General features: G+C 48.6%; 1 protein-coding gene across 3 annotated transcripts in view; it reads left to right on the top strand.

Annotated features, from left to right (window-relative positions):
* The window catches only part of agla (amylo-alpha-1, 6-glucosidase, 4-alpha-glucanotransferase a), a 31,478-nt gene that overhangs the window by 113 nt on the left and 6,106 nt on the right, over positions 1–25,259 (top strand). The window contains exons 1-28 of one of the 3 annotated variants that reach the window (XM_060058806.1): positions 1–43; positions 1,720–1,863; positions 4,019–4,229; positions 4,753–4,922; positions 5,488–5,691; positions 7,184–7,365; positions 7,850–7,961; positions 8,583–8,706; positions 8,796–8,898; positions 10,019–10,116; positions 10,484–10,626; positions 11,130–11,317; positions 11,850–11,973; positions 14,378–14,541; positions 14,939–15,040; positions 15,282–15,434; positions 15,695–15,845; positions 15,991–16,115; positions 16,955–17,067; positions 19,364–19,498; positions 19,946–20,076; positions 21,328–21,464; positions 21,808–21,941; positions 22,781–22,956; positions 24,008–24,110; positions 24,208–24,331; positions 24,597–24,698; positions 24,907–25,018. The exon at positions 1–43 is cut by the window's left edge and continues 113 nt beyond it. In XM_060058806.1, coding sequence (XP_059914789.1) covers positions 1,776–1,863; positions 4,019–4,229; positions 4,753–4,922; positions 5,488–5,691; positions 7,184–7,365; positions 7,850–7,961; positions 8,583–8,706; positions 8,796–8,898; positions 10,019–10,116; positions 10,484–10,626; positions 11,130–11,317; positions 11,850–11,973; positions 14,378–14,541; positions 14,939–15,040; positions 15,282–15,434; positions 15,695–15,845; positions 15,991–16,115; positions 16,955–17,067; positions 19,364–19,498; positions 19,946–20,076; positions 21,328–21,464; positions 21,808–21,941; positions 22,781–22,956; positions 24,008–24,110; positions 24,208–24,331; positions 24,597–24,698; positions 24,907–25,018 — 3,709 coding nt within the window. In that variant the 5' untranslated portion in view covers positions 1–43; positions 1,720–1,775. Of the gene's footprint in view, positions 130–1,719; positions 1,864–4,018; positions 4,230–4,752; positions 4,923–5,487; positions 5,692–7,183; positions 7,366–7,849; positions 7,962–8,582; positions 8,707–8,795; positions 8,899–10,018; positions 10,117–10,483; positions 10,627–11,129; positions 11,318–11,849; positions 11,974–12,310; positions 12,435–14,377; positions 14,542–14,938; positions 15,041–15,281; positions 15,435–15,694; positions 15,846–15,990; positions 16,116–16,954; positions 17,068–19,363; positions 19,499–19,945; positions 20,077–21,327; positions 21,465–21,807; positions 21,942–22,780; positions 22,957–24,007; positions 24,111–24,207; positions 24,332–24,596; positions 24,699–24,906; positions 25,019–25,259 lie in introns of all 3 variants that reach the window. The other 2 variants (XM_060058805.1, XM_060058807.1) reach the window with 2 other exon arrangements.

Raw genomic sequence — 25,259 nt, forward strand, 5'->3', positions numbered from 1 at the left:
GAGACAGAGAAGACTTTCTGCTGTCCAGACAGAGACCTGACAGGTGAATAATAACATCACACACCACCACATCTACTAGCGGGGCCGGGCCGTAGTCCGGACCTGCGGGCGGGTAGCGGACCTGAGGCGGTAGGTTGGCCCGCCGCGGGACTCCTCGTTTGGTTCCTCATGGACGAGATTTGGAGATATTGGAGATATCGAAGAGATATGGAAAGAAATTGGGCCTGTGGTTCCAGATTTCCGTGCATGTGCAGGGGCTGCAGCGTGCGTGCGTGCGTGTGTGTGTGTGTGTGTGTGTGTGTGTGTGTGTGTGTGTGTGTGTGTGTGTGTGTGTGTGTGTGTGTGTGTGTGTGTGTGTGTGTGTGTGTGTGTGTGTGTGTGTGTGTGTGTGTGTGTGTGTGTGTGTGTGTGTGTGTGGCTTTAAACTAGTAGAAGTAGTTTGTTAGTTATAAATAGCGGAGGTGACATTAAGAAGTGACCTTGTTATCACCACCGGCTCGCTGCCCCGGGACCAGGTAGGGTTAGGGGTCTGGTCTATCTCGGTCCTCCCGGTAGAGCCTCTGCCCGGACGACGAGGCATGTAGTCCCGCTACTGAACCCCGGTGCAGCGCTGGATCCTGGTTCCTCCCTCATCGTGGATTATAACATTACCACATTCTACTATAATGTCGAACGAACCATCTACATAATTCTAGTTTTATGAAGTCATATTGCATTATCTATCTTAAAACAACCCTAAAAATATGTATTGAATATGTATTCTAATACCGTTAAACTCGTTATAATCTGCGTTGTTGGGACTCCTTCAGTGACACAACAGCTGACCAGACTTTCAAAACAATCTTCAGTTTCAACATTGAGAAACCTTTTGTAAAGTTTGTCTTAGGAAACCTTTTGTGTTTCACAACGCTAGGCTATGTGTAATCAAGTTATTTTTTTGGAATGCTTGTTGTGTTTATTTTATAGCCATTGTGTAGTTTATTTATTATTACTTGGTGTTTAACAAGGAATTTTGTATTTATTTGTTGCGTAGTTTAGTACTTCCTGCTTCCAGAGGAAGTGAGGTTTGTTTACACGACTCAAAAGGGACGACCTCAGAACTCTCTGGTGAACTCTGAACTGTTGGCTAAAGTAAACTTGGACACACAGTAACAAACTCTAGTGAACTAGGACATACAGTACCACACACTAGTGAACTATAACATACAGTAGCACACACTAGTGAAATAGAACATACAGTAGCACACAAGTGAACTAGAACGTGCAGTAGCACACACTACTGAACTAGGACACACACTCTGACTCGCCCCATTCCGACCATGAGACCCTGGAGTAACTTCTTTATAACTTACCGTACAAACTTGTATCTGCATTTAGTAATTTAGCAGACTCTATTATCCTCAGTGAATAAAGAATCTAATTAAATTTGGAGAAGCTACTGAAGCTTTGGACTTACTTCTTAAACACATCAACTCCCTCCCTCAGACCGAGAGAGAAGCCTGGAAAGTTCTGAGCAGAACTCCAAACCACAGAGGGCCTCAAAGCTCTCTGGAGAAGGAGGATTCTGCAAGGGCCTAGGGGCTAGGGAGCTAGGGGGCTTTGGGGCTGGGGAGCTAGCGGCTAGGAAGCCAGGGAGCTAGGGCGCTAGCTTCTCCACACATGAGAAGGTTTGTGACTGGTTGGCTCCAGCTTGAGTGTAAAAGTGTTATTTTCTTCCAGAGTGAGAAAGAGAGAGAGACAGAGAGTGAGATAGTGTGTCCAGCAGACGTCAGAAGATGTTGCCCCAGCACCTGAAGCAGATCCGAGTCCTCCAGCTCAACAACCAGGAGAACCTGGAGAGGACTCTGTTCAGACTGGAACAAGGTAGGACTCACCCTGGATCACTCCTGTTCTCACTCCTCACACCCCTGGATCACTCCTGGTATCACTCATCATACCACTGTATCACTCCTGGTATCACTCATCATACCACTGTATCAATCCTGGTATCACTCATACCACTGTATCACTCCTGGTATCACTCATCATACCACTGTATCACCCCTGGTATCACTCATACCACTGTATCACCCCTGGTATCACTCATACCACTGTATCACTCCTGGTATCACTCATACCACTGTATCACTCCTGGTATCACTCATACCACTGTATCACTCCTGGTATCACTCATCATACCACTGTATCACTCCTGGTATCACTCATCATACCACTGTATCACTCCTGGTATCACTCATACCACTGTATCACTCCTGGTATAACTCATCATACCACTGGATCACTCCTGGTATCACTCATACCACTGTATCACTCCTGGTATCACTCATCATACCACTGGATCACTCCTGGTATCACTCATACCCAGAGGCGGACAGAGTACACAGCTTCCTTACTTGAGTAAAAGTACAGATACCCCTTGCTAAATTTTACTCAAGTACAAGTAAAAGTACTACAGTCAGATGTCTACTTAAGTAAAAGTACTGAAGTACTTGTTTTTAAAAGTACTTGAGTATCAAGAGTACAAGAGTATGTTTTCTAAATATTGCATTACTACTGCCACAGTGCTTACATTTATGTATAGAAACGTCCTATATGGAGTTATGAAAAATGTTAACACCTTGGAGAATGTAAAAGGAATTGAAAGTAAAATCAAGTAATTTTCATCTTTTTACCATGGCAATAGCACAATAGTATACAGTATAACAGTATACTCAAGAACATAAAAACAATTGCTCAGCTTACATAAATATGCAATATCAGAAAAGAAAACTCAGCTAACAATTCTATGTATGTGTGAGTTTCTCCGTTTTTTTATCAATCAAATCAACAATCGTCTCTCATCTAATTCTGACCATGGAGTTGGAGTTGGCTTTGGCGGAAAGCGAAGGTGATTGCTGATAGGCTGAAGGCTGTCCTAATCAGTTTGAGAGGGAATCACGTTTGAGAGGGAAACAACAAATTGAGGGTTTCCGTGATTTTTCTTTTCTCCTTTTATTTTTTATTTTTCAGAAGGAGTAACGGGTACTCACGGTTATGGATAGAAATGTAACAGAGTAAAGAGTACAATATTTGCCTCTCAAATGTACTTGAGTAAAGTCATGAGTACTCCCAAAAAATTATACTCGAGTAAAGTACAGATCCCTCAAAATTGTACTTAAGTACTGTACTCAAGTAAATGTACTCCGTTACTGTCCGGCTCTGCTCATACCACTGTATCACTCCTGGTATCACTCATCATACCACTGTATCACTCCTGGTATCACTCATACCACTGTATCACTCCTGGTATCACTCATCATACCACTGTATCACTCCTGGTATCACTCATACCACTGTATCACTCCTGATCTCACCCCTCACATCACTGTATCACTCCTGGTATAAATTCTAGTATCACTGCTAATAATAACTATAAGAGGTCTATGTTCAGGCTGGGGCAAGATAGGAAATGTCCTGTATCACACCTAGTATCACTCGTCCTATCACTCCCGAGAATAGCATTTAGTGTGGACAAGCATTTAGCCTCCATGCTACTAACTACTAGTTTTGTAGTGTCTATAAGGTGTGTGAATGTGTAGTATTTGAGTAACTAAGGTGTGTTAATATATAGTATTGTAGTAACTAAGGTGTGTTTATGTGTAGTATTGTAGTAACTAAGGTCTGGTAATGTGTAGTATAGTAGTAACTAAGGTGTGTTTATGTGTAGTATAGTAGTAACTAAGGTGTGTTTATGTGTAGTATAGTAGTAACTAAGGTGTGTTTATGTGTAGTATTGTAGCAACTAAGGTGTGTTAATGTGTAGTATTGTAGTAACAATTGTCTACTAACGTGTAGGGTTAGAGTAACTGTATTGTGTACTAAGGTGCAGAGTAGCTGTATTGTTTACTATGGTGTAGAGTAACTGTATTGTTTACTAAGGTGTAGAGTAGTCCAATACAATTTTCAATTAGGGCGTGGCATCATAATGTGTAGTATTGTGTAGTAATGTGTACTTGTATTGTGTCACTGTGGGCCCCAGGCTTCGAGCTGCAGTTCCGTCTGGGCCCCAGCCTCCAGGGCCGCTCCGTCAGCCTCCACACCAACTACCCTGCGGCGGGGGAGGCCTTCCAGAGGAGCTGCTTCCGGGTCCTGAGCTGGGTGAACCCCGCCGGCCGCGAGGACGACTCGGACAAGTACTGCTGCCTGGACCTGCAGCTGGCCGGCTCCTTCCACTTCCACTACAGCCTCGGGTACGGCCCCCTAGGACCACCACCCACACCAGCCTGTGGAGGGAGTGACACCTCCAACCACTGTAGAGGCAGTCATACCTCCACCCACCACCACCCTACTGTAGAGGCAGTGGTACCTCCACCCTACTGTAGAGGCAGTGGTACCTCCACCCTACTGTAGAGGCAGTCATACCTCCACCCACCACCACCCTACTGTAAAGGCAGTGGTATCTCCACCCACCACCACCCTACTGTAGAGGCAGTGGTATCTCCACCCACCACCACCCTACTGTAGAGGCAGTGGTACCTCCACCCTACTGTAGAGGCAGTGGTACCTCCACCCTACTGTAGAGGCAGTGGTACCTCCACCCTACTGTAGAGGCAGTGGTACCTCCACCCTACTGTAGAGGCAGTGGTACCTCCACCCTACTGTAGAGGCAGTGGTACCTCCACCCTACTGTAGAGGCAGTGGTACCTCCACCCTACTGTAGAGGCAGTGGTACCTCCACCCTACTGTAGAGGCTCCTGCTCCTGTGTTCCCCAGGGACGGGGGGCGGTGCGGTGGGGGCTACCTGGTGGTGGACCCCGTGCTCCGGGTGGGCCCCGATGACCAGGTCCTGCCCCTGGATTGCATCACCATCCAGACCTACCTGGCCAAGTGTCTGGGGACCCTGGACCTCTGGCCACAGAGGCTGCAGGTCGCCAAGGAGACCGGTAGGACGCCGCCGGATAGCAGCTAACAGTTTAGCCATCGAGCTAGCAGCCAGCGAGGTAGCATCTAGCTAGGTGTCAATTAGCAGCTATATAGGTGGCAGCTTAATGTAACAGCTAGTTTGGTGGCATTCATCTACTTAGCTTCAGCAGCCAGCTAGCTAGCAGCTAGCTTTGACACTCCTCTATCACTTACTGATTAAAGCTAGGTGGGGCCACTCTGAAGGAACAAGCCGGCTAGACTCGGCCTCCGAAGACACTTGTGTCCTCCGGCTGACTGAGGCTGGGTGCTTCGGACCGGGGCCGGGGGCACAGAGAGATCCAGCCTTTGATCTATTGAGATGTAGAGAGAGTTACAACTGATATGATACAACAGATTGCTTAATATAGCTTTAATCTCTCTCTCTCTGTCTATCTGTCTGTCTGTCTGTCTGTCTGTCTGTATATCTGTCTGTCTGTTTGTCTCTCTCTCTCTCTCTCTCTCTCTCTCTCTCTCTCTCTCTCTCTCTCTCTCTCTCTCTCTCTCTCTCTCTCTCTCTCTCTCTCTCTCTCTCTCTCCCCCACTCAGGGTACAACATGCTCCACTTCACTCCCCTCCAGACCCTGGGTGAGTCCAGGTCCTGCTACTCATTGGCCGATCAGCTGACCTTTAACCCTGAGTTCAGCCCTGAGGGGCGGAGCTACGGCTGGGCCGATGTCGGCGCATTGGTGGAGAAGATGAAGAGAGAATGGAACATGCTGTCAATCACAGACGTGGTGTACAACCACACCGGTAAATATCACCTCTTTCTGAACATCTATACATCATAAATATCACCTCTTTAGGAACATCTATACATCATAAATATCACCTCTTTCTGAACCTCTATACATCATAAATATCACTATGATGTCTATCATAGCTATATGTAATAGCTTTCATGTCTATAGATCCCATCTATGCATCATTTAATATTATACATTACCAGGCCACCAAAGAAACCAATGAACTGGTGCAGCCCCCTCGAGTGATAACCCCGTTACCCCCCGGTTGCAGTTCCCAAGTAAAGGTCAGAGAGTCTCAGGAACTTGATATAAAGGTCAGAAACCCACTGAAGGTCAAAGGTTCCCTGACTTTATTCCTGGCCGCCATTTCATCTCCATAGCGATGGTGCGCTCTATGTGGGCAGGTCCTAAAGTAGCGAGCCGCTGGCACTACGGTCCACTGTGGAGCGCAGTGGTACGTTCCACTGTGGAGCGCAGTGGTACGGTCCACTGTGGAGCGCAGTGGTACCTTCCACTGTGGAGCGCAGTGGTACGGTCCACTGTGGAGCGCAGTGGTACCTTCCACTGTGGAGCGCAGTGGTACGGTCCACTGTGGAGCGCAGTGGTACGTTCCAATGTGGAGCGCAGTGGTACGGTCCACTGTGGAGCGCAGTGGTACGTTCCAATGTGGAGCGCAGTGGTACGGTCCACTGTGGAGCGCAGTGGTACGGTCCACTGTGGAGCGCAGTGGTACCTTCCACTGTGGAGCGCAGTGGTACGGTCCACTGTGGAGTGCCTTGAACACAGGACAAGCTTTATGAATGTAATTACAGGCCAGCCTCAGAGGCAGAGGCCACCTGTTGTTTTATTATTGTTCCGCCAGATTGACGGACACAGCAAAGCCTGCTGAGTTGCTTCTCATGAACTCTCCACGGCTGTCAAGGCTGAGTAGACAGCGCTATAGCAATAGTCAGAAAATGCAACAAGCATATCTCGTGATCCCTTTGACCTACAGTCTTGAACATCTGCCCTCATATGCATCTCCTCACAGCGGACAGATCAGAGTCAGGAACCGCACCCCTCTGGCCCTCTTCCACCATTTTGATTCCATTAGGATCTCGGGTTTATTGACATAGACCCATTCTGTGGTATATCTATGGACCAATGTCTTCCATGCAGCTTTAAATATATTATAATATGAAAAAAACACAAACAAACACAAATTGTTATAAAAAAACCACAATGTGTTATAAAAAACCCACAATGTGATATAAAAACACAAAATGTTATATAATAACACAATGTTTTATTGAAACACACAATGTTTTATTGAAACACAATGTTGTGTTGAAACACACAAAGTTGTATTGAATCACTCCATGTTGTATTGAATCACTCCATGTTGTGTTGAATCACTCCATGTTGTGTTGCTGCCCCATGTTGTATTGAATCACTCAATGTTGTGTTGAATCACTCCATGTTGTGTTGCTGCCCCATGTTAACTCCCAATGTGTCCTCAGCGGCTAACAGCCCCTGGCTGGCAGACCACCCGGAGTGCGGCTACAACCTGGTGAACTCACCCCACCTGCGCCCCGCCTGGGTCCTGGACCGCGCCCTCAGCCACCTCAGCGATAGCATTGCTAGCGGAAGCTACGTTGCTAAAGGACTTCCTGCTGAAATCACCAGCGAGGCACACCTCAACGTCAGTTCACCGCCTAGGCCTAGCCTCCTAGCCTCCTAGCTAGCTACTGATTAGCTGCTAATCACTGCTATTAGTTAACCTTCCTTAACTAAAGATGACATCGTGTTGGAATGGAGAATAATGGGCTCAACATGAGTGTGTGTGTGTGTGTGTGTGTGTGTGTGTGTGTGTGTGTGTGTGTGTGTGTGTGTGTGTGTGTGTGTGTGTGTGTGTGTGTGTGTGTGTGTGTGTGTGTGTGTGTGTGTGTGCGTGTGTGTGTGTCATTGTAATGTGTGTTTGTGTGATTGAAATGTGTTTGTGCGTGTGTGTTTGTAATGTGTGTGTTTGTAATCTGGTGTGTGTGTGTGTGTTTGTAATGTGTGTGTGTGTGTGTGTGTGTGTGTGTTTGTTTGTTATGTGTGTGTGTGTGTGTGTGTGTGTGTTTGTAATGTGCGTGTTTGTGTGTATTTGTAATGTGTGTGTGTGTGCGTGTGTGTGTTTGCAGGCGCTGCGCAGCGTCCTCTGGCAGGAAGTGTTTCCTCAGGTCAGACTGTGGGAGTTCTTCCAGGTCAACGTGGAGAACGTTGTGGCCGCCTTCAGAACCCTGCTGGAGAACCGTGAGAACCCTGCTAACCTGTTAATCTAAACCCACTAGGGCCCTGCTAACCTGTTAACCTAATCCTACTAGAACCCTGCTAACCTGTTAACCTAATCCCACTAGAACCCTGCTAACCTGTTAATCTAATCCCACTAGAACCCTGCTAACCTGTTAATCTAATCCCACTAGAACCCTGCTAACCTGTTAATCTAAACCCACTAGGGCCCTGCTAACCTGTTAACCTAATCCTACTAGAACCCTGCTAATCTGTTAACCTAATCCCACTAGAACCCTGCTAACCTGTTATAATCCACTAGAACCCTGCTAACCTGTTAATCTAATCCTACTAGAACCCTGCTAACCTGTTAACCTAATCCCACTAGAACCCTGCTAACCTGTTAATCTAATCCCACTAGAACCCTGCTAACCTGTTATAATCCATTAGAACCCTACTAACCTGTTGTAATCCACTAGAACCCTGCTAACCTGTCCTAAACGAACTAGATCACTGCTAACCGGTTATAGACTCACTAGAACCGTTCTCATGTTATAAACGCACTAGAACAGTTCTAATGCTTTATAATATATGTATGTTTGTATTTTTGTGTGTGTGATTTATCTACTTTCTTCTGATGCTCAGATCCCAAACCAGACCATAATAAGCGAGTAGGGAAAGGGCTGAGGATGATCCAAGACCCTAGTTACCGTCGTTATGGCAACACTATTGATATGGACTCGGCCCTGGAGATATTTGTCCCTCAGAGGTCAGTCGCAAGAAAAACATTTGAGCACTAGAGGTTGGGACGTCTCCACAGAGTTCAGATTATGCAGTAATCAAATGATGTGTTTGTAGCCCCGCCCCCCATCACCTCCTGGAGTGCTGTGATTCGCTGAAGCAGAGGCTGAATGAGCTGAACGGACAGCAGTACCACATCGTCCACCAGCACCAGGAGCAGGTTAGATACTAACTAACTACTAACCGACAGGTTAAGATACTAACTACTACTAATTAACTACTAACCTACAGGTTAAGATACTAACTACTACTAACTAACTACTAACCAACTACTAACCTATAGGTTAGGATACTAACTACTAACCTACAGGTTAAGATACTAACTACTGCTAACCCTAAAGTTTAAGATACTAACTATTACTAACTACCTACAGGTTAAGATACTAACTAACAACTAACCTATAGGTTAAGATACTAACTAACTACTAACCTACAGGTTAAGATACTAACCATCTACTAATCTAAAGGTTAAGATACTAACTACTACTAATTTACAGGTTAAAATACTTACTAACTACTAAATAACTACTGACCTCTAACCTGTTACAACATATACTCATTGCTTGTTGAACTATACACTAATGGCTTGTTAAACTATAAACTAATGGCTTAAAGGTTGGGTATGGGATTTGCAAAACGCCAGCAGACTTTGAAAATACACAACTCGAATGGTCCTACCCCCTCTCCTTCAACGCTGACTCTGACTCCACACATTCCAAGTACATGGACACGCAATCATGCACGAGCGCGAACACAGATGCGCGAGATCGAGCCAGGCTAGCTAGGTTAGAGTTTAGGGTTGTCTTCTAGTGCGAGGTCCAAATGTGGATTAGCTAGTTAGCTAGCTCCAGTAGCTACCGCAGGATAACAACAGCAGAAGCTTGCTCTGGGTCACGAGCTTTGAGTACGTGCACAAAGGGTCACTCGCGGGGAGCGGGGGAGGGGGAGGTGGAGTGCAGTACGACCGTTTGATTGACGTACTTACTGTTCAATGCCACTCGGTGGTTCTGGAAATCATTGGCTGGAGTTTTTCGAGCCCTGCCCGTTCCACAGATCATTGACTTGTTTAATTTTCATGTCAGTACTTCTAACTCAGTGGCTGTAAGTGGGTTATGAAGTATTTCAAGTAATTTTGCAAAAATGGCCAAAAAAGAGAATTCCATACCCAACCTTTAATAAATGTATGTTTGGATGTTTTGGAACATTTGTTTTCTAAAGGTTTCAGAACTCTCAAACTTTCTTTTGAAGATTATATTTTCTTTTTCTCTTCTTCCTCTCAGGCAGCCAACTGCATCGTGGGAACTGTTGTTTATGAGCGGCTGGCTGACCATGGTCCTAAACTGGGACCTGTGAACCAGAAGAACCCATTGGTTACCAGGTAAGAAGACTGGGTAAGACTAGAACATGATTCACTAGACCAGATGAGACTAGACCAGGTGAGACCATGGAGGAGTCAAGAGAATTTGAGAAGAACACTCATTTTGCATGTGTGTGTGTGTGTGTGTGTGTGTGTGTGTTTGTGTGTATTTATGGAGAGAGAGGATATATAGAAAGAGGGGTACAAAGGGAAAGAGGCAGTTGAACATCACATCTGTTGATACATCACAGCAGGTAGGAATCCTCAACTGTGTGTGTGTGTGTGTGTGTGTGTGTGTGTGTGTGTGTGTGTGTGTGTGTGTGTGTGTGTGTGTGTGTGTGTGTGTGTGTGTGTGTGTGTGTGTGTGTGTGTGTGTGTGTGTGTGTAGGTACTTCTCCTTCTCCTCCTCTGAGCTCCTCTCTCTGGAGGAGGAGCTGCGTCTCCTGGAAGTGCCGACTGCGGCGTGTCACTTCCTGGCGCACAACGGCTGGGTGATGGGGGACGACCCCCTCCGCAACTTCGCTGAACCAGGCCAGTACATCCAACATGGCCGCACCTAGGTCAAACATGGCCGCCGCACCTATATCCAACATGGCCGCCTCCCCTAGGTCCAACATGGCTGTCTCCCCTAGGTCCAACATGGCCGCCAATCCTACATCCAACATGGCCGCTGAACCTAGATCCAACATGGCCGCCGAACCCAGATCCAACATGGCCACTAAACCTAAATCCAACATGGCCGCCGCACCTAGATCCAACATGGCCGCCACACCTAGATCCAACATGGACTCCGCAACTAGGTCTAAGATGGCCGCCTCCCCTAGGTCCAAGATGGCCGCCTCCCCATGTCAAACATGGCCGCCTCCCCAGGTCCAATATGGCCGCCTCCCCAGGTCCAACATGGCCGCTTTACCTATATCCAACATGGCCACCTCACTTCCAAAATGGCTGCAGAACCTAGATCCACCATGGCTGCCAAACCAGGGTCCAACATGGCCCCACCCCATGTCCAACATGGCCCCCTGTGTGTGCAGGCTCCAGTGTGTACCTGCGCAGGGAGCTGGTGTGCTGGGGCGACAGCGTGAAGCTGCGCTACGGCGCCGGCCCCCAGGACTGCCCCTACCTCTGGGCCCACATGACGCGCTACACACAGACCACCGCACAGCACTTCCACGGGGTCCGCCTCGACAACTGCCACTCCACACCGCTGCACGTGGCCGAGGTACGTCATCAGGGCAACGGCCTCACAGTGACCTCATCACACATGACCTCATGACACCGTGACCTCATGACACCGTGACCTCATCAAACCGTTACCTCATCACACCATGACCTCATCAGACCATGACCTCATCCCACCATGACCTCACCACACCATGACCTCATCATGACCTCATCCCACCATGACCTCATCATGACCTCATCTCACCATGACTTCATCACACATGACCTCTTCACACCGTGACCTCATCACACCTTGACCTCTTCACATCGTGACCTCTTCACATCGTGACCTCATCACATTCACATGCTGATCATTTGTCTCAAAGTATTTGAGCCTCTGTTGTGTTTTATAAATTCAGTCCTGGAAGTATGTGTGTGTTGTATGTGTGAATGTTTGTGTCTTATGTTTATGTTCGTATGTTGTGTGGGTGTGTGTATACATGCGTGCGTGCGTGCGTGTGTGCGCATGCGTGTTTGTGTGTGTGTGCGTGTGAATGCGTGCGTGCGTGCGTGCGTGTGTGTGTGTCCAGACCATGCTGTCCGCTGCCCGGGCGGTGCGCCCCGACCTGTATGTGATCGCTGAGCTCTTCACGGGCAGCGAGACTCTCGACAACGTCTTCGTCAACCGCCTTGGGATCAGCAGCCTCGTGCGCGGTACGCTGGTGCACGTGTGCTGGTGCACGTGTTGCTGGTGTGCACGTTGGCATGCGTATACTAATGTGCTCTCTCTCTCTCTCCCTCTCGCTCTACCACTGTTTCTCTCTGTCTCGCTCTCTCTCCCTGTTTCTCTCTGTCTCTCTCTCCCTCTCGCTCTCTCCCTGTTTCTCTCTCTCTCCCTCTCACTCTCTCCCTGTTTCTCTCTGTCTCTCCCTCATTTTGTCTACATCACATCTCTCTTGGCTCTGCTGCCTTGTCTCCCGTCTCCCCAAACCTCTTCCCTCTTGTCTGTGCTGTGGGCGTGGCCTGGCTATCCTGTGCTGTGGTTGGTCAGTTTATGCTGGCCGCTGCTCGGAGGGTGTGTCCTAACCTTTACGTGGTGGCGGAGCTCTTCACGGGCAGCGAGGAACTTGACAATGTCTTCGTCACCAAGCTAGGCATCACATCTTTAATACGAGGTACTGTCGCTTTAATACAAGGTATTGCATCTCTAATACGAGGTACTATCGCTTTAATACAAGGTATTACAGCTTTAATACGAGGTACTGTCGCTTTAATACACAGTATTACAGCTTTAATACGAGGTACTGTCGCTTTAATACAAGGTATTACAGCTTTAATACGAGGTACTGTTGCTTTAATACAAGGTGTTACAGCTTTAATATGAGGTATTGTAGCTTTAATATGAAGTATTGTAGCTTTAATATGAGGTACTGTTGCTTTAATATGAGGTATTGTAGCTTTAATATGAGGTACTGTTGCTTTAATATGAGGTACTGTAGCTTTAATATGAGGTACTGTTGCTTTAATATGAGGTACTGTTGCTTTAATATGAGGTACTGTTGCTTTAATATGAGGTACTGTTGCTTTAATATGAGGTACTGTTGCTTTAATATGAGGTACTGTAGCTTTAATATGAGGTACTGTTGCTTTAATATGAGGTACTGTTGCTTTAATATGAGGTACTGTTGCTTTAATATGAGGTACTGTAGCTTTAATATGAGGTAGTGTAGCTTTAATACGAGGTACTGTCGCTTTAATACGAGGTAGTGTAGCTTTAATGCTAGGTACTGTTGCTTTAATACAATGTGCTGTAGCTTAAATATGAGGTACTGTAATACTAAATAACTAAATACAGTTTATAGATCTCATCATAGATCTAGATATGGATCTCCCTTTTATATATAAATATATATAGATACTATATATATATATTAGAGCTGTCAGTTAAACGCGTTATTAACGGCGTTAACGCAAACCAATTTTAACGGCGTTAAAAAAATTATCGCGCGATTAACGCAAATGTTATATTTACAAAAAAAAAAAAAATTTTTTTTTTTCTTTGGCTCAAAACAAAGAAGCAGTAGCCTGACTGCTATGTTCAAATTACATTTGTTCAAAGCAGTCGTTTAATTGCACTATAGGCTCTTTTTTTGTATCGTCCTGTTTTGATCAGTATATGCCAATGTTGTTATCCATAAAAAATCATTTGCACAAGACAAGCCGATGCACTTCACCATGTTGATAAGAGAATTAAAATGAGAAGAATTATGGGACAAAAAAATCAAGGGATATTTAGCATAGAAAAAGAATTTGCGATTAATCGCGATTAATCGTGAGTTAACTATGACATTAATGCGATTAATCACGATTAAATATTTTAATCGCTTGACAGCTCTAATATATATATATGTATATATATATATATATATATATATATATATATGTATATATATATATATATATATATATATATATGTATATTTAAGAAATACACTTTGTAGTTGTAATAATCAATACAATGCTAAGATGTATTATTATTGTTGCGTTGTGCCCGATACAAACACTAATAACTACCAGCAACTCTACTAACCATCAGCAAGGTAAGCTGTATAGACTGGTTAACTAATCTGACTGGTTAACTGATATGACTGGTTAACTGGTCTGAAGTGTGTGTAGACTGGTTAGCTGGTTAACTGGTCTGAAGTGTGTGTAGACTGGTTAGCTGCTTAACTGGTCTGCAGTGTGTAGATGGTTAACTGGTTAACTGGTCTGAAGTGTGTGTAGACTGGTTAGCTGGTTAACTGGTCTGGAGTGTGTGTAGCTGGTTAGCTGGTTAACTGGTCTGGAGTGTGTGTAGACTGGTTAGCTGGTTAACTGGTCTGGAGTGTGTGTAGACTGGTTAGCTGGTTAACTGGTCTGGAGTGTGTGTAGACTGGTTAGCTGGTTAACTGGTCTGGAGTGTGTGTAGCTGGTTAGCTGGTTAACTGGTCTGGAGTGTGTGTAGACTGGATAGCTGGTTAACTGGTCTGGAGTGTGTGTAGACTGGTAAGCTGCTTAACTGGTCTGGAGTGTGTGTAGCTGGTTAGCTGGTTAACTGGTTAACTGCTGTGTGTCCCAGAGGCCATGTCTGCGGGGGACAGCCATGAGGAGGGCCGCCTGGTGTACCGCTACGGGGGCCAGCCGGTGGGGGCCCTGGTGCAGCCCAGCCTGCGGCCCCTGGTCCCCTCCATCGCCCACGCCATGTTCCTGGACATCACCCATGACAACGAGTGCCCCATCCAGGTCTGCATTCACAGGCCCCTCCCCCTTCCCAAGGGCTACGTCTCTGTAGCAGCTGATGCTAATGTGCTAATGTGTGTTGTAGCCGATGCTACGGTTGTGTCTTATAGCTAACATGCTATTGTTCTGTTGCTGCTGAAATGTTGTGCTGTAGCTGATGCTAATGAGCTAGTGTTCTGTTTTAGCAGATGCTAAGAGCTAGCGTTGTGTTTTAGCTGATGCTAAGAGCTAGGGTTGTGTTTTAGCTGATGCTAATGAGCTAGTGTTGTGTTGTAACTGATGCTAATGTGCTAGCGTTGTGTTGTAGCTGATGCTACTGAGCTAATGTTGGGTGGTAGCTGATGCTAATGAGCTAATGTTGGGTGGTAGCTGATGCTAATGAGCTAGCGTTGTCTTGTAGCTGCGGTCGGTGCTGGATGCCCTGCCGAGTGCCGCTGTTGTGTCGATGGCGTGCTGCGCCACCGGCTCCACCAGAGGGTACGACGAGCTGGTACCACACCAGGTACACGCACACACACGCACGCACGCACGCACACACACACACACACACACACACACACACACACACACACACACACACACACACACACACACACACACACAGAGACACACCACACACATGTACACACAGAGACACACCACACACATGTACACACACATACACACTCAAACAATCAAACACACTCACACCCACACACACGTCCTCGAGACGCTTGCTCAGCGTTGTGTTGTGATTGGTCCAGATCTCGGTGGTGAAGGAGGAGCGTGTGTACCCCAGCTGGAGCGCGGCGCCCTCTGCCTCTGTGGGGGAGACCAGCGGCCAGACTGGCATCACGGCCGCAAAGAGAGCCATCAACCTGCTGCACCAGGAGCTGGCGGCACAGGGCTTCATACAGGTAGGGGAGGGGCTTCAAACAGGTAGGGGAGGGGCTTTATACAGGTGAGGGGAGGGGTTGAAAGGTCTGGCCAGCCAAAGGAATAAGTGCTTGTTATTGAACATAGTTATCAAATACCTGTGGTTTGTGAAACATGGCAGTATAATGCTAGTAGGTTTGAAACAAGTAGGAAGTAGGGAAGAGTCCTGCTGGTGCTCTGACATCCCTTCCTGTGTGTGAGCTGGTCTAGTTGTATGTGTGACATTACTTCCTGTCCCCAGGTGTACGTGGACCAGGTGGACGCGGACACGGTGGCTGTGACTCGCCACTGTCCCTCGACCCATCAATCAGTGGTGACCGTCAGCAGAACAGCATTCTGGGACATCAAGACCCACCAGTACCCCCCCACCACCCCCCCCATGTTCATACCAGGTCTGTCTGCCTGTCTGCCTGTCTATGCCTGCCTGTCTGTCTCTTTTCCTGTTTGTCTGATTCTCTCTCTCTCTCTCTCTCTCTCTCTCTCTCTCTCTCTCTCTCTCTCTCTCTCTCTCTCTCTCTCTCTCTCTCTCTCTCTCAGGGAAGATCGAGGAGGTGGTGTTTGAGGCGAGGATGGTTGAAAGGCATGCTGGGAGTTATAAGAGAGACGATGACGTCATCAATGGCATGCCGGAGTACTCTGTGGAGATCAAGGAGCACATAGCGGTCTGTACTCACCTCGTATCGCTCCTCACTCTGTCACTCTCACTATATACCTCGTATCACTCCTCACTCTGTCACTCTCACTATAGACCTCGTATCACTCCTCACTCTGTCACTCTCACTATAGACCTCGTATCACTCCTCACTCTGTCACTCTCACTATAGACCTCGTATCACTCCTCACTCTGTCACTCTCACTATAGACCTCGTATCACTCCTCACTCTGTCACTCTCACTATAAACCTTGTATCACTCCTCACTCTGTCACTCTGACTATTATGTTACTATATACCGTGTATCACTCACTCTATCACTCTCACTACTCACTCTGTCACTCTTACTCTTCTATTACTATAGACATGTATCACTATTCACTTTATCACTCTCACTACTCACTCTTACTCTTCTGTTACGATAGACATGTATCACTATTCACTTTATCACTCTCACTACTCACTCTTACTCTTCTGTTACTATAGACATTGTATCACTATTCACTTTATTACTCTCACTACTCACTCTGTCACTCTTATTCTTCTGTTACTATAGACATTGTATCACTATTCACTTTATCACTCTCACTACTCACTCTGTCACTCTTACTCTTCTGTTACTAAAGACATCGTATCACTCCTCACTTTATCACTCTCACTCTTCTGTTACTATACAACTCGTATCACCCTTTAATCTATCACTATCGCCATTCTGTTAATATATACCTCGTATAACTCTTCACTCTATCACTCCTCACTCTTCTGTTACTTTAGACTTTGTCTCACTCCTCACTCTTCTGTTACTCTATACCTTGTATCACTTCTCACTCTATCACCATCACTATGTAGCTAGCGGAAAGTACTCTGGTGAAGCCGGGGGTCGTGACCTCTAAGGGGAGGTCAGAGTTCATCCAGGAGATCACCTTCCAGAAGCTGACCCCTGGGAGCGCCATCGCCTTCAGGTACCCTCACTCACTCACTCACTCACTACATCACTCACTCACTACCTCACTCACTACCTCACTCACTCACTCACTACCTCAGTCACTCACTCACTCAGTCAGTCAGTCACTCACTCACTCACTCACTCACTCACTACCTCAGTCACTCACTCACTCAGTCAGTCAGTCAGTCACTCACTCACTCACTCACTCACTACCTCACTCACTCACTCACTACCTCACTACCTCACTCACTACCTCACTACCTCAGTCACTCAGTCAGTCAGTCAGTCAGTCACTCACTCACTCACTCACTCACTCACTCACTCACTCACTCACTCACTCACTCCCTCCCTCACTCACTCTCTCACTACCTCACTACCTCACCCACTCACTCACTACCTCACTCTCTCACTACCTCACTCACTACCTCACTACCTCACTCACTCACTCACTCACTACCTCAGTCACTCAGTCACTACCTCACTCTCTCACTACCTCACTACCTCAGTCACTCACTCACTCACTCACTCACTCACTCACTCACTCACTCACTCACTCACTCACTCACTCACTCACTCACTCACTCACACTCAATGTTCTAGGTCAGGCATCTCCAAACCGCGGTCCGGGTCCGGACCAAGTGATGTTCCTATCCGGACCCATGACCAATTTTTTATGATTTCACTATACAAAGCATGATTATGTTAGTAAAATCATTTCTCACTGAAATACAAATTGAAAGGCAGAATAGTCTGTAGTGCAGCGTAAAAACAGCATAAAGCAATGATCTTCACAGAGCGAAGATCATGCACTCACCGAACTCCCCCCCTCCCTCCGTCTGTCACGGCATGTGCGCTATAGCGTCACTCAAATAATAGCCAATCAAATATTTTGTTTACCGGAAGAGCGATTTGGAATGAGAAAATGGCTTGCTCGAAAATAAGGAAATTTGACCCCGAAAACAGACATTTTAAAGATGAATGGACTGACCAATACATGTTCATTCTCCCGCAAGGCGGTACAAAACCTTTGTTGCGTCTTTTATGTGTTGAAACCGTGGCGCTGATAAAAGCGTGGAAAATATCCGAGCTGAGAGCTCAGTATGAGAGGTCTACGCGTGTCTTCACACACTCATTTACAGGCCAGCAACGTGCAAATGAATGCTCACTTAAGATTGCATGGATTTTGGGGCAACATAAAAAAACTTGCAGTGACACGACTGTTGTGAAGGAGTGCTTGAACGCCGCTGCCGAGACGTTACTTGAAGGTAAACAAAGGGATGAATTGTGTGAAAAAATAAAGCAAATCCCAATGTGAGCTGCAACGACAACCAGAAAATCCGAAATGTTATCAGATGACGCACTGTCACAGCTTCATGCGGCAGAGTGCCCCATCCTTAGCCATTGATGTCTTCAGATGTAACGGATAATGCCCAGCTTTTGGTTGTGCGATTGTTTTATCAAGACAAGAAAGAGATCTGTGAGGACCTGTTTGGTCTAACACCACTTGAGACACTGTTATGCTTACTTGAAATGAAGGCCTAATGCTCTTTTTTTTGGTTTATTTGAAATGTAGGCCTGGTGTACCTGTTTTGCTTACTTGAAATGTAGGCCTAATGCACTTTGTGTTTATTTGAAGTGTAAGCCTAGTGTTCCTGTTATGCTTACTTCACATGTAGGCCTTATGCACTTTTTTATGTTTACTTGAATTGCAGGCCTAATGTACCTGTTTTGTTTACTTGAAATGTTAATATGCGTTACTTTGTCTTACTAGTTTTTCATGGTTAAAAGTAAGCTATTTGGAAATTGAAAATAAATACACCTGAAATTATAAGGTAATATGCCGTGTTGATTGTATTTGACAAAAGAAGGCTATTATGACGTTGTAGGTTCGGACCTTTCTTGGAAGGAATTTTTAGTAACTGGACCTTGTTCAATTTTAATTGAAGACCCCTGTTCAAGGTGTTTCTTCTCTAAGGGCGTATCCACACCTGCCTTGTTTGGTCGAACCAAACCAAAAAAAATCTTCTTTGTTTTCTTTTTTTTTATGCGTTACCCCGTGTTACCCCACCCCGACCGTCTTGTCCAATGATTGAACGATCTATGCACAAATGTGCGTTGACGAATTCTCGGACTGTTGCGAAAAATTGCAATGTGAAAAGGAACCGCACCAAACCAAAAGATAAACATTGCGTTTTGGTCCGGACCAAAGAGATCGAACTAAGGACTTTCCTGGTGTGAATACGCCCTTAATCATACTGCAGTGTTGATGTTGAGTGGTTCTAAGATCTCCATGGTAACCCCCCCCCCTCCAGGGTGAGCCTGGACCCCCGGGCCCAGCAAGTGGTCGGGATCCTCCGCTTCTACCTCACCCAGTTCAGCCCCAAGTACCGCAAGGGCAGCATCCCGGACCTCCAAACACCCCCCGCGCTGAAGACCCCCCTGGCACAGTAGGCACTCGACCACACACAAACCACACACACACACACACACACACACACACACACAGAGACACACCACACACATGTACACACAGAGACACACCACACACATGTACACACACACACACACACACACACACACACACACACACACACACATAGCAAACAGACACACACACTAACACAGAGACACACACACACATAGACACACACACAAACAAAGAGACACACACACACACACAGACACACACACGCACACACACACACACATAGCACAGAGACCCACACACATACACACACATAGTGTGTGTGTGTGTATATATATACATGTGTGAACATATATACTGTATATATATATATATATGTGTGTGTGTGTGTGTGTGTGTGTGTGTGTGTGTGTGTGTGTGTGTGTGTGTGTGTGTGTGTGTGTGTGTGTGTGTGTGTGTGTGTGTGCAGGCTGATGTCCCAGCTCTCCCTCTCCGACCTCAACATCCTGCTGTTCCGCTGCGACGCTGAGGAAGAGGAGGATGGAGGAGGATGCTACGGCGTCCCGGGCTGGGAGAAGTTCCGCTACGCCGGGCTGCAAGGTACCGTGATGGTGCTGGTTGATGGTTTGGTGCTGGTTGATGGTTTGGTACTGGTTGATGGTTTGGTGCTGGTTGATGGTTTGGTACTGGTTGATGGTTGATGGTTTGGTACTGGTTGATGGTTGATGGTTTGGTGCTGGTTGATGGTTTGGTGCTGGTTGATGGTTTGGTGCTGGTTGATGGTTTGGTACTGGTTGATGGTCTGGTGCTGGTTGATGGTTTGGTACTGGTTGATGGTTTGGTACTGGTTGATGGTCTGGTGCTGGTTGATGGTTTGGTGCTGGTTGATGGTTGATGGGGCTGGTTGATGGTCTGGTGCTGGTTGATGGGGCTGGTTGATGGTTTGGTGATGGTTTGGTGCTGGTTGATGGGGCTGGTTGATGGTTTGGTGATGGTTTGGTGCTGGTTGATGGGGCTGGTTGATGGTTTGGTGTTGGTTGATGGTTTGGTACTGGTTGATGGTGCTGTTTGGTGGTTTGGTACTGGTTGATGGTTCACGGTTTGGTGTTGGTTGATGGTCTGGTGCTGGTTGATGGGGCTGGTTGATGGTCTGGTGCTGGTTGATGGGGCTGGTTGATGGTCTGGTGCTGGTTGATGGGGCTGGTTGATGGTCTGGTGCTGGTTGATGGGGCTGGTTGATGGTCTGGTGCTGGTTGATGGGGCTGGTTGATGGGGCTGGTTGATGGGGCTGGTTCATGGTCTGGTGCTGGTTGACGGGGCTGGTTGATGGTCTGGTGCTGGTTGACGGTTTGGTGTTGGTTGATGGTTTGGTACTGGTTGATGGTTGATGGTGCTGTTTGATGGTTTGGTACTGGTTGATGGTTCACGGTTTGGTGTTGGTTGATGGTCTGGTGCTGGTTGATGGGGCTGGTTCATGGTTTGGTGCTGGTTGATGGGGCTGGTTGATGGTCTGGTGCTGGTTGATGGGGCTGGTTGATGGTTTGGTGCTGGTTGATGGGGCTGGTTGATGGTCTGGTGCTGGTTGATGGGGCTGGTTGATGGTCTGGTGCTGGTTGATGGGGCTGGTTGATGGTCTGGTGCTGGTTGATGGTCTGGTGCTGGTTGATGGGGCTGGTTGATGGTCTGGTGCTGGTTGATGGGGCTGGTTGATGGTCTGGTGCTGGTTGATGGGGCTGGTTGATGGTTTGGTGCTGGTTGATGGGGCTGGTTGATGGTCTGGTGCTGGTTGATGGGGCTGGTTGATGGTCTGGTGCTGGTTGATGGTTCACGTTTTGGTGCTGGTCTGCACAGGGCTCATCTCGGTGCTGGCTGAGATCCGGCCCACCAACGACCTGGGCCACCCGCTGTGTGTGAACCTCCGTCAGGGGGACTGGCTGCTGGACTACGTATCCTCCCGCCTGGTAGCCCGCGAGGGACCGCTGGCCCAGGTCAGAGCCTCCTCCTGCTGCTCCCTCTGCTCCTTATCCTCCTCCTCTCCTCTCCTCTCCTCTCCTCTCCTCTCCTCCTCCTCTCCTCTCCTCTCCTCCTCCTCCTCCTCCTCCTCTCCTCTCCTCTTCTTCCTCCTCCTCTCCTCTCCTCCTCCTACTGCTCTTCCCCCCATCAGTCAGACATCCTCCTCTTCCTATCAGTCAGACCCTTCTCCTTCTGTGTGTGTGTGTGTGTGTGTGCGTGTGTGTGTGTGTGTGTGTGTGTGTGTGTGTGTGTGTGTGTGTGTGTCTGTGTGTGTGTGTGTGTGTGTGTGTGTGTGTGTGTGTGTGTGTGTGTGTGTAGGTGGGCCAGTGGCTGGCCTCTATGTTTGACTTCCTGAAGCTGGTTCCTCGGTATCTCATCCCCTGCTATTTCGACGCCATCTTGGTCGGGGCATACGGCGCGGCGCTGCAGTCCACCTACCGCCTCATGTCCAGGTAGGCTTGCTCGTCTAGCTGCAGGTAGCCTGCTGCTAACGCTTTAGTGTGTCTGTTAGCTTCGTCCGGGAGGGCTCCAGCCTGGTGCTAACGCTACAGTGTGTCTGTTAGCTTCGTCCAGGAGGGCTCCAGCCTGGTGCTAACGCTACGGTGTGTCTGTTAGCTTCGTCCAGGAGGGCTCCAGCCTGGTGCTAACGCTACGGTGTGTCTGTTAGTTTCGTCCAGGAGGGCTCCAGCCTGGTGCTAACGCTACGGTGTGTCTGTTAGTTTCGTCCAGGAGGGCTCCAGCCTGGTGCTAACGCTACGGTGTGTCTGTTAGTTTCGTCCAGGAGGGCTCCAGCCTGGTGCTAATGCTACGGTGTGTCTGTTAGCTTCGTCTGGGAGGGCTCCTGCCTGGTGCTAATGCTACGGTGTGTCTGTTAGCTTCGTCCAGGAGGGCTCCAGCCTGGTGCTAACGCTACGGTGTGTCTGTTAGCTTCGTCCAGGAGGGCTCCAGCCTGGTGCTAACGCTACGGTGTGTCTGTTAGCTTCGTCCAGGAGGGCTCCAGGCTGCTGCTAACGCTACAGTGTGTCTGTTAGCTTCGTCCAGGAGGGCTCCAGCCTGCTGCTAACGCTACAGTGTGTCTGTTAGCTTCGTCCAGGAGGGCTCCAGCCTGGTGCTAACGCTACTGTGTGTCTGTTAGTTTCGTCCAGGAGGGCTCCAGCCTGGTGCTAACGCTACTGTGTGTCTGTTAGCTTCGTCCAGGAGGGCTCCAGCCTGGTGCTAACGCTACGGTGTGTCTGTTAGCTTCGTCCAGGAGGGCTCCAGCCTGGTGCTAACGCTACAGTGTGTCTGTTAGCTTCGTCCAGGAGGGCTCCAGCCTGGTGCGGCTGCTGGCGCTGGGCTCGGTCCAGATGTGCGGGGTGGGTCGGCTGCCGGCCCTGCCTCCGCTCTCCTCCTCGCTGGAGGACGTCCCCTACCGCCTCAGCCCCGTCACCGGGCAGAAGGAGCAGTGCTGCGTCTCATTGGCTGCAGGTAGCCTCTCAGTGTCCTATCACAGCGGAGGGTTGGGATTAGGGACCAAAGGAGCAGACCTTTCATGGAAGGACTTTCAGACAGGAGGAGGGGCTAGGAGACAGGAGGACGGGCTAGGAGACGGGAGGAGGTGCTAGGAGACGGGAGGAGGGGCTAGGAGACGGGAGGAAGGGCTAGGAGACAGGAGGAAGTGATAGGGGACAGGAGGAGGTGCTAGAGGACAGGAGAAGGGTCTTAAAGACAGGAGGAGGGGCTAGGAGACAGGAGGAGGGGCGAGGAGACAGGAGGAGGGGCGAGGAGACAGGAGGAGGGGCGAGGAGACAGGAGGAGGGGCTAGGAGACAGGAAGAGGTGTTAGGGGACAGGAGGAGGTGTTAGTTCAAGTTCAATTTCAAAATACTTTATTGTCCCCCAATGGGGCAATTTGTTGTGCAGTAGATAGTATACAAATCCAAGTCACACACAATCACACACACAATAAATAAAACACTATACAATCAATAAATAGTCATCAATATATATATATAAAATAACAATAATACACACACACTACGGTTCTTTGTAGAATTTAGAAGTAGAGTGGGAGTTTAAAGCTTGATCCGGATGTCAACATCTGAAATTCAGCCTGTAAGGGATGAGAACTATTTGACAGGATAGATCAACCTTTTTTAGCATCTGCTTCTGATAAAGTTCTTCCAGGCCTTTCTGCTTAGAACCTGTGATACGGGTTCTAAGCAGAAAGGCCTGGAGGAACTTAATCAGAAGCAGATGCTAGAGGACAGGAGGAGGGGCTAGAGGACAGGAGGAGGGGCTAGGGGACAGGAGGAGGGGCTAGGGGACAGGAGGAGGGGCTAGGGGACAGGAGCAGGGGCTAGGGGACAGGAGGAGGGGCTAGGGGACAGGAGGAGGGGCTAGGGGACAGGAGGAGGGGCTAGGGGACAGGAGGAGGGGCTAGGGGTCAGGAGGGGGGCTAGGGGACAGGAGGAGGGGCTAGGGGACAGGAGGAGGTGCTAGAGGAGTGGGCAGGAGGCTGACGGCTGGTCTTCTTCCAGGTCTTCCTCACTTCTCCTCGGGGATCTTCCGCTGCTGGGGGCGGGACTCCTTCATCGCCCTGCGCGGCCTGATGCTGCTGACAGGACGCCACCTGGAGGCGCGGTATGTGTGTGTGTGTGTGTGTGTGTGTGTGTGTGTGTGTGTGTGTGTGTGTGTGTGTTCCTCCATCCTCCTCTCACCCCTCCTCCCGTCTCCGTAGCAACGTGATCTTGGGTTTCGCGGGGACGCTGCGCCACGGCCTGGTCCCAAACCTGCTGGGCGGCGGCCGTGCCGCGCGCTACAACTGCAGGGACGCCGTCTGGTGGTGGCTGCAGTGCGTCCAGGTACTGCTGCTGCTCCTCCTCCTCATGCTGCTCCTTCCTCCTCCTCATGATGCTCCCCTCCTCCTCCTCCTCATGCTGCTCCTTCCTCCACCTCATGATGCTCCTTCCTCCACCTCATGATGCTCCTTCCTCCTCCTCCTCATACTGCTCCTCTCCTCCTCCTCATGCTGCTCCTCTCCTCCTCCTCCTCATGCTGCTCCTCCTCCTCCTCATGCTGCTCCTCTCCTCCTCCTCCTCATGCTGCTCCTCTCCTCCTCCTCCTCAGGACTACGTTACCCAGGTGCCCCAGGGAGAAGACATCCTGCTGTGTCCCGTCACACGCATGTTCCCAACCGACGACTGTGAGCCCCGCCCCGCCGGAGAGGTGGTACGTACCCACACACACATCATGGCCCTCATCATGGTGTGTGTGTGTGTGTGTGTGTGTGTGTGTGTGTGTCTGTGTCTGTGTGTGTGTGTGTGTGTGTGTGTGTGTGTGTGTGTTTCAGGTGTGTGTGTGTTGTGTATAGTGTGTGTGTGTTACGTGTGTGTGTTGTGCATAGCGTGTTTTTTACATGTGTGTGTTTCTCCTACAGGAGCAGCCTCTCCATGATGTCATCCAGGAGGCTCTCCAGCGCCACCTGCAGGGGATCTCCTACCGAGAGAGAGGAGCCGGACCCAAGATAGACCAGCACATGAGGGACGAAGGTAGTCCTCCACCTGCTCCTCCGCTCCCTGCTCCTCCACCTCCTTCTCTCCCCGCTCGTCCTCCTCTCCCTCGTCCTCCTCCTCTCCCTGCTCCTCCTCCCCCTCGTCTTCCTGCCCCTCCTCCTCCTCCTCTTCCTCCTCCTCCCCCTCTTCCTCCTCTTCCTTCTCCCCCTCACCTCGTCCTCTCCCTCGTCCTCCTCCTCTCCCTGCTCCTCCTCCTTATTGTTGACCTAGGTCAGGT

This window comes from Gadus macrocephalus, chromosome 8, assembly GCF_031168955.1.
Source record: "Gadus macrocephalus chromosome 8, ASM3116895v1".
Lineage (NCBI taxonomy): Eukaryota > Metazoa > Chordata > Actinopteri > Gadiformes > Gadidae > Gadus > Gadus macrocephalus.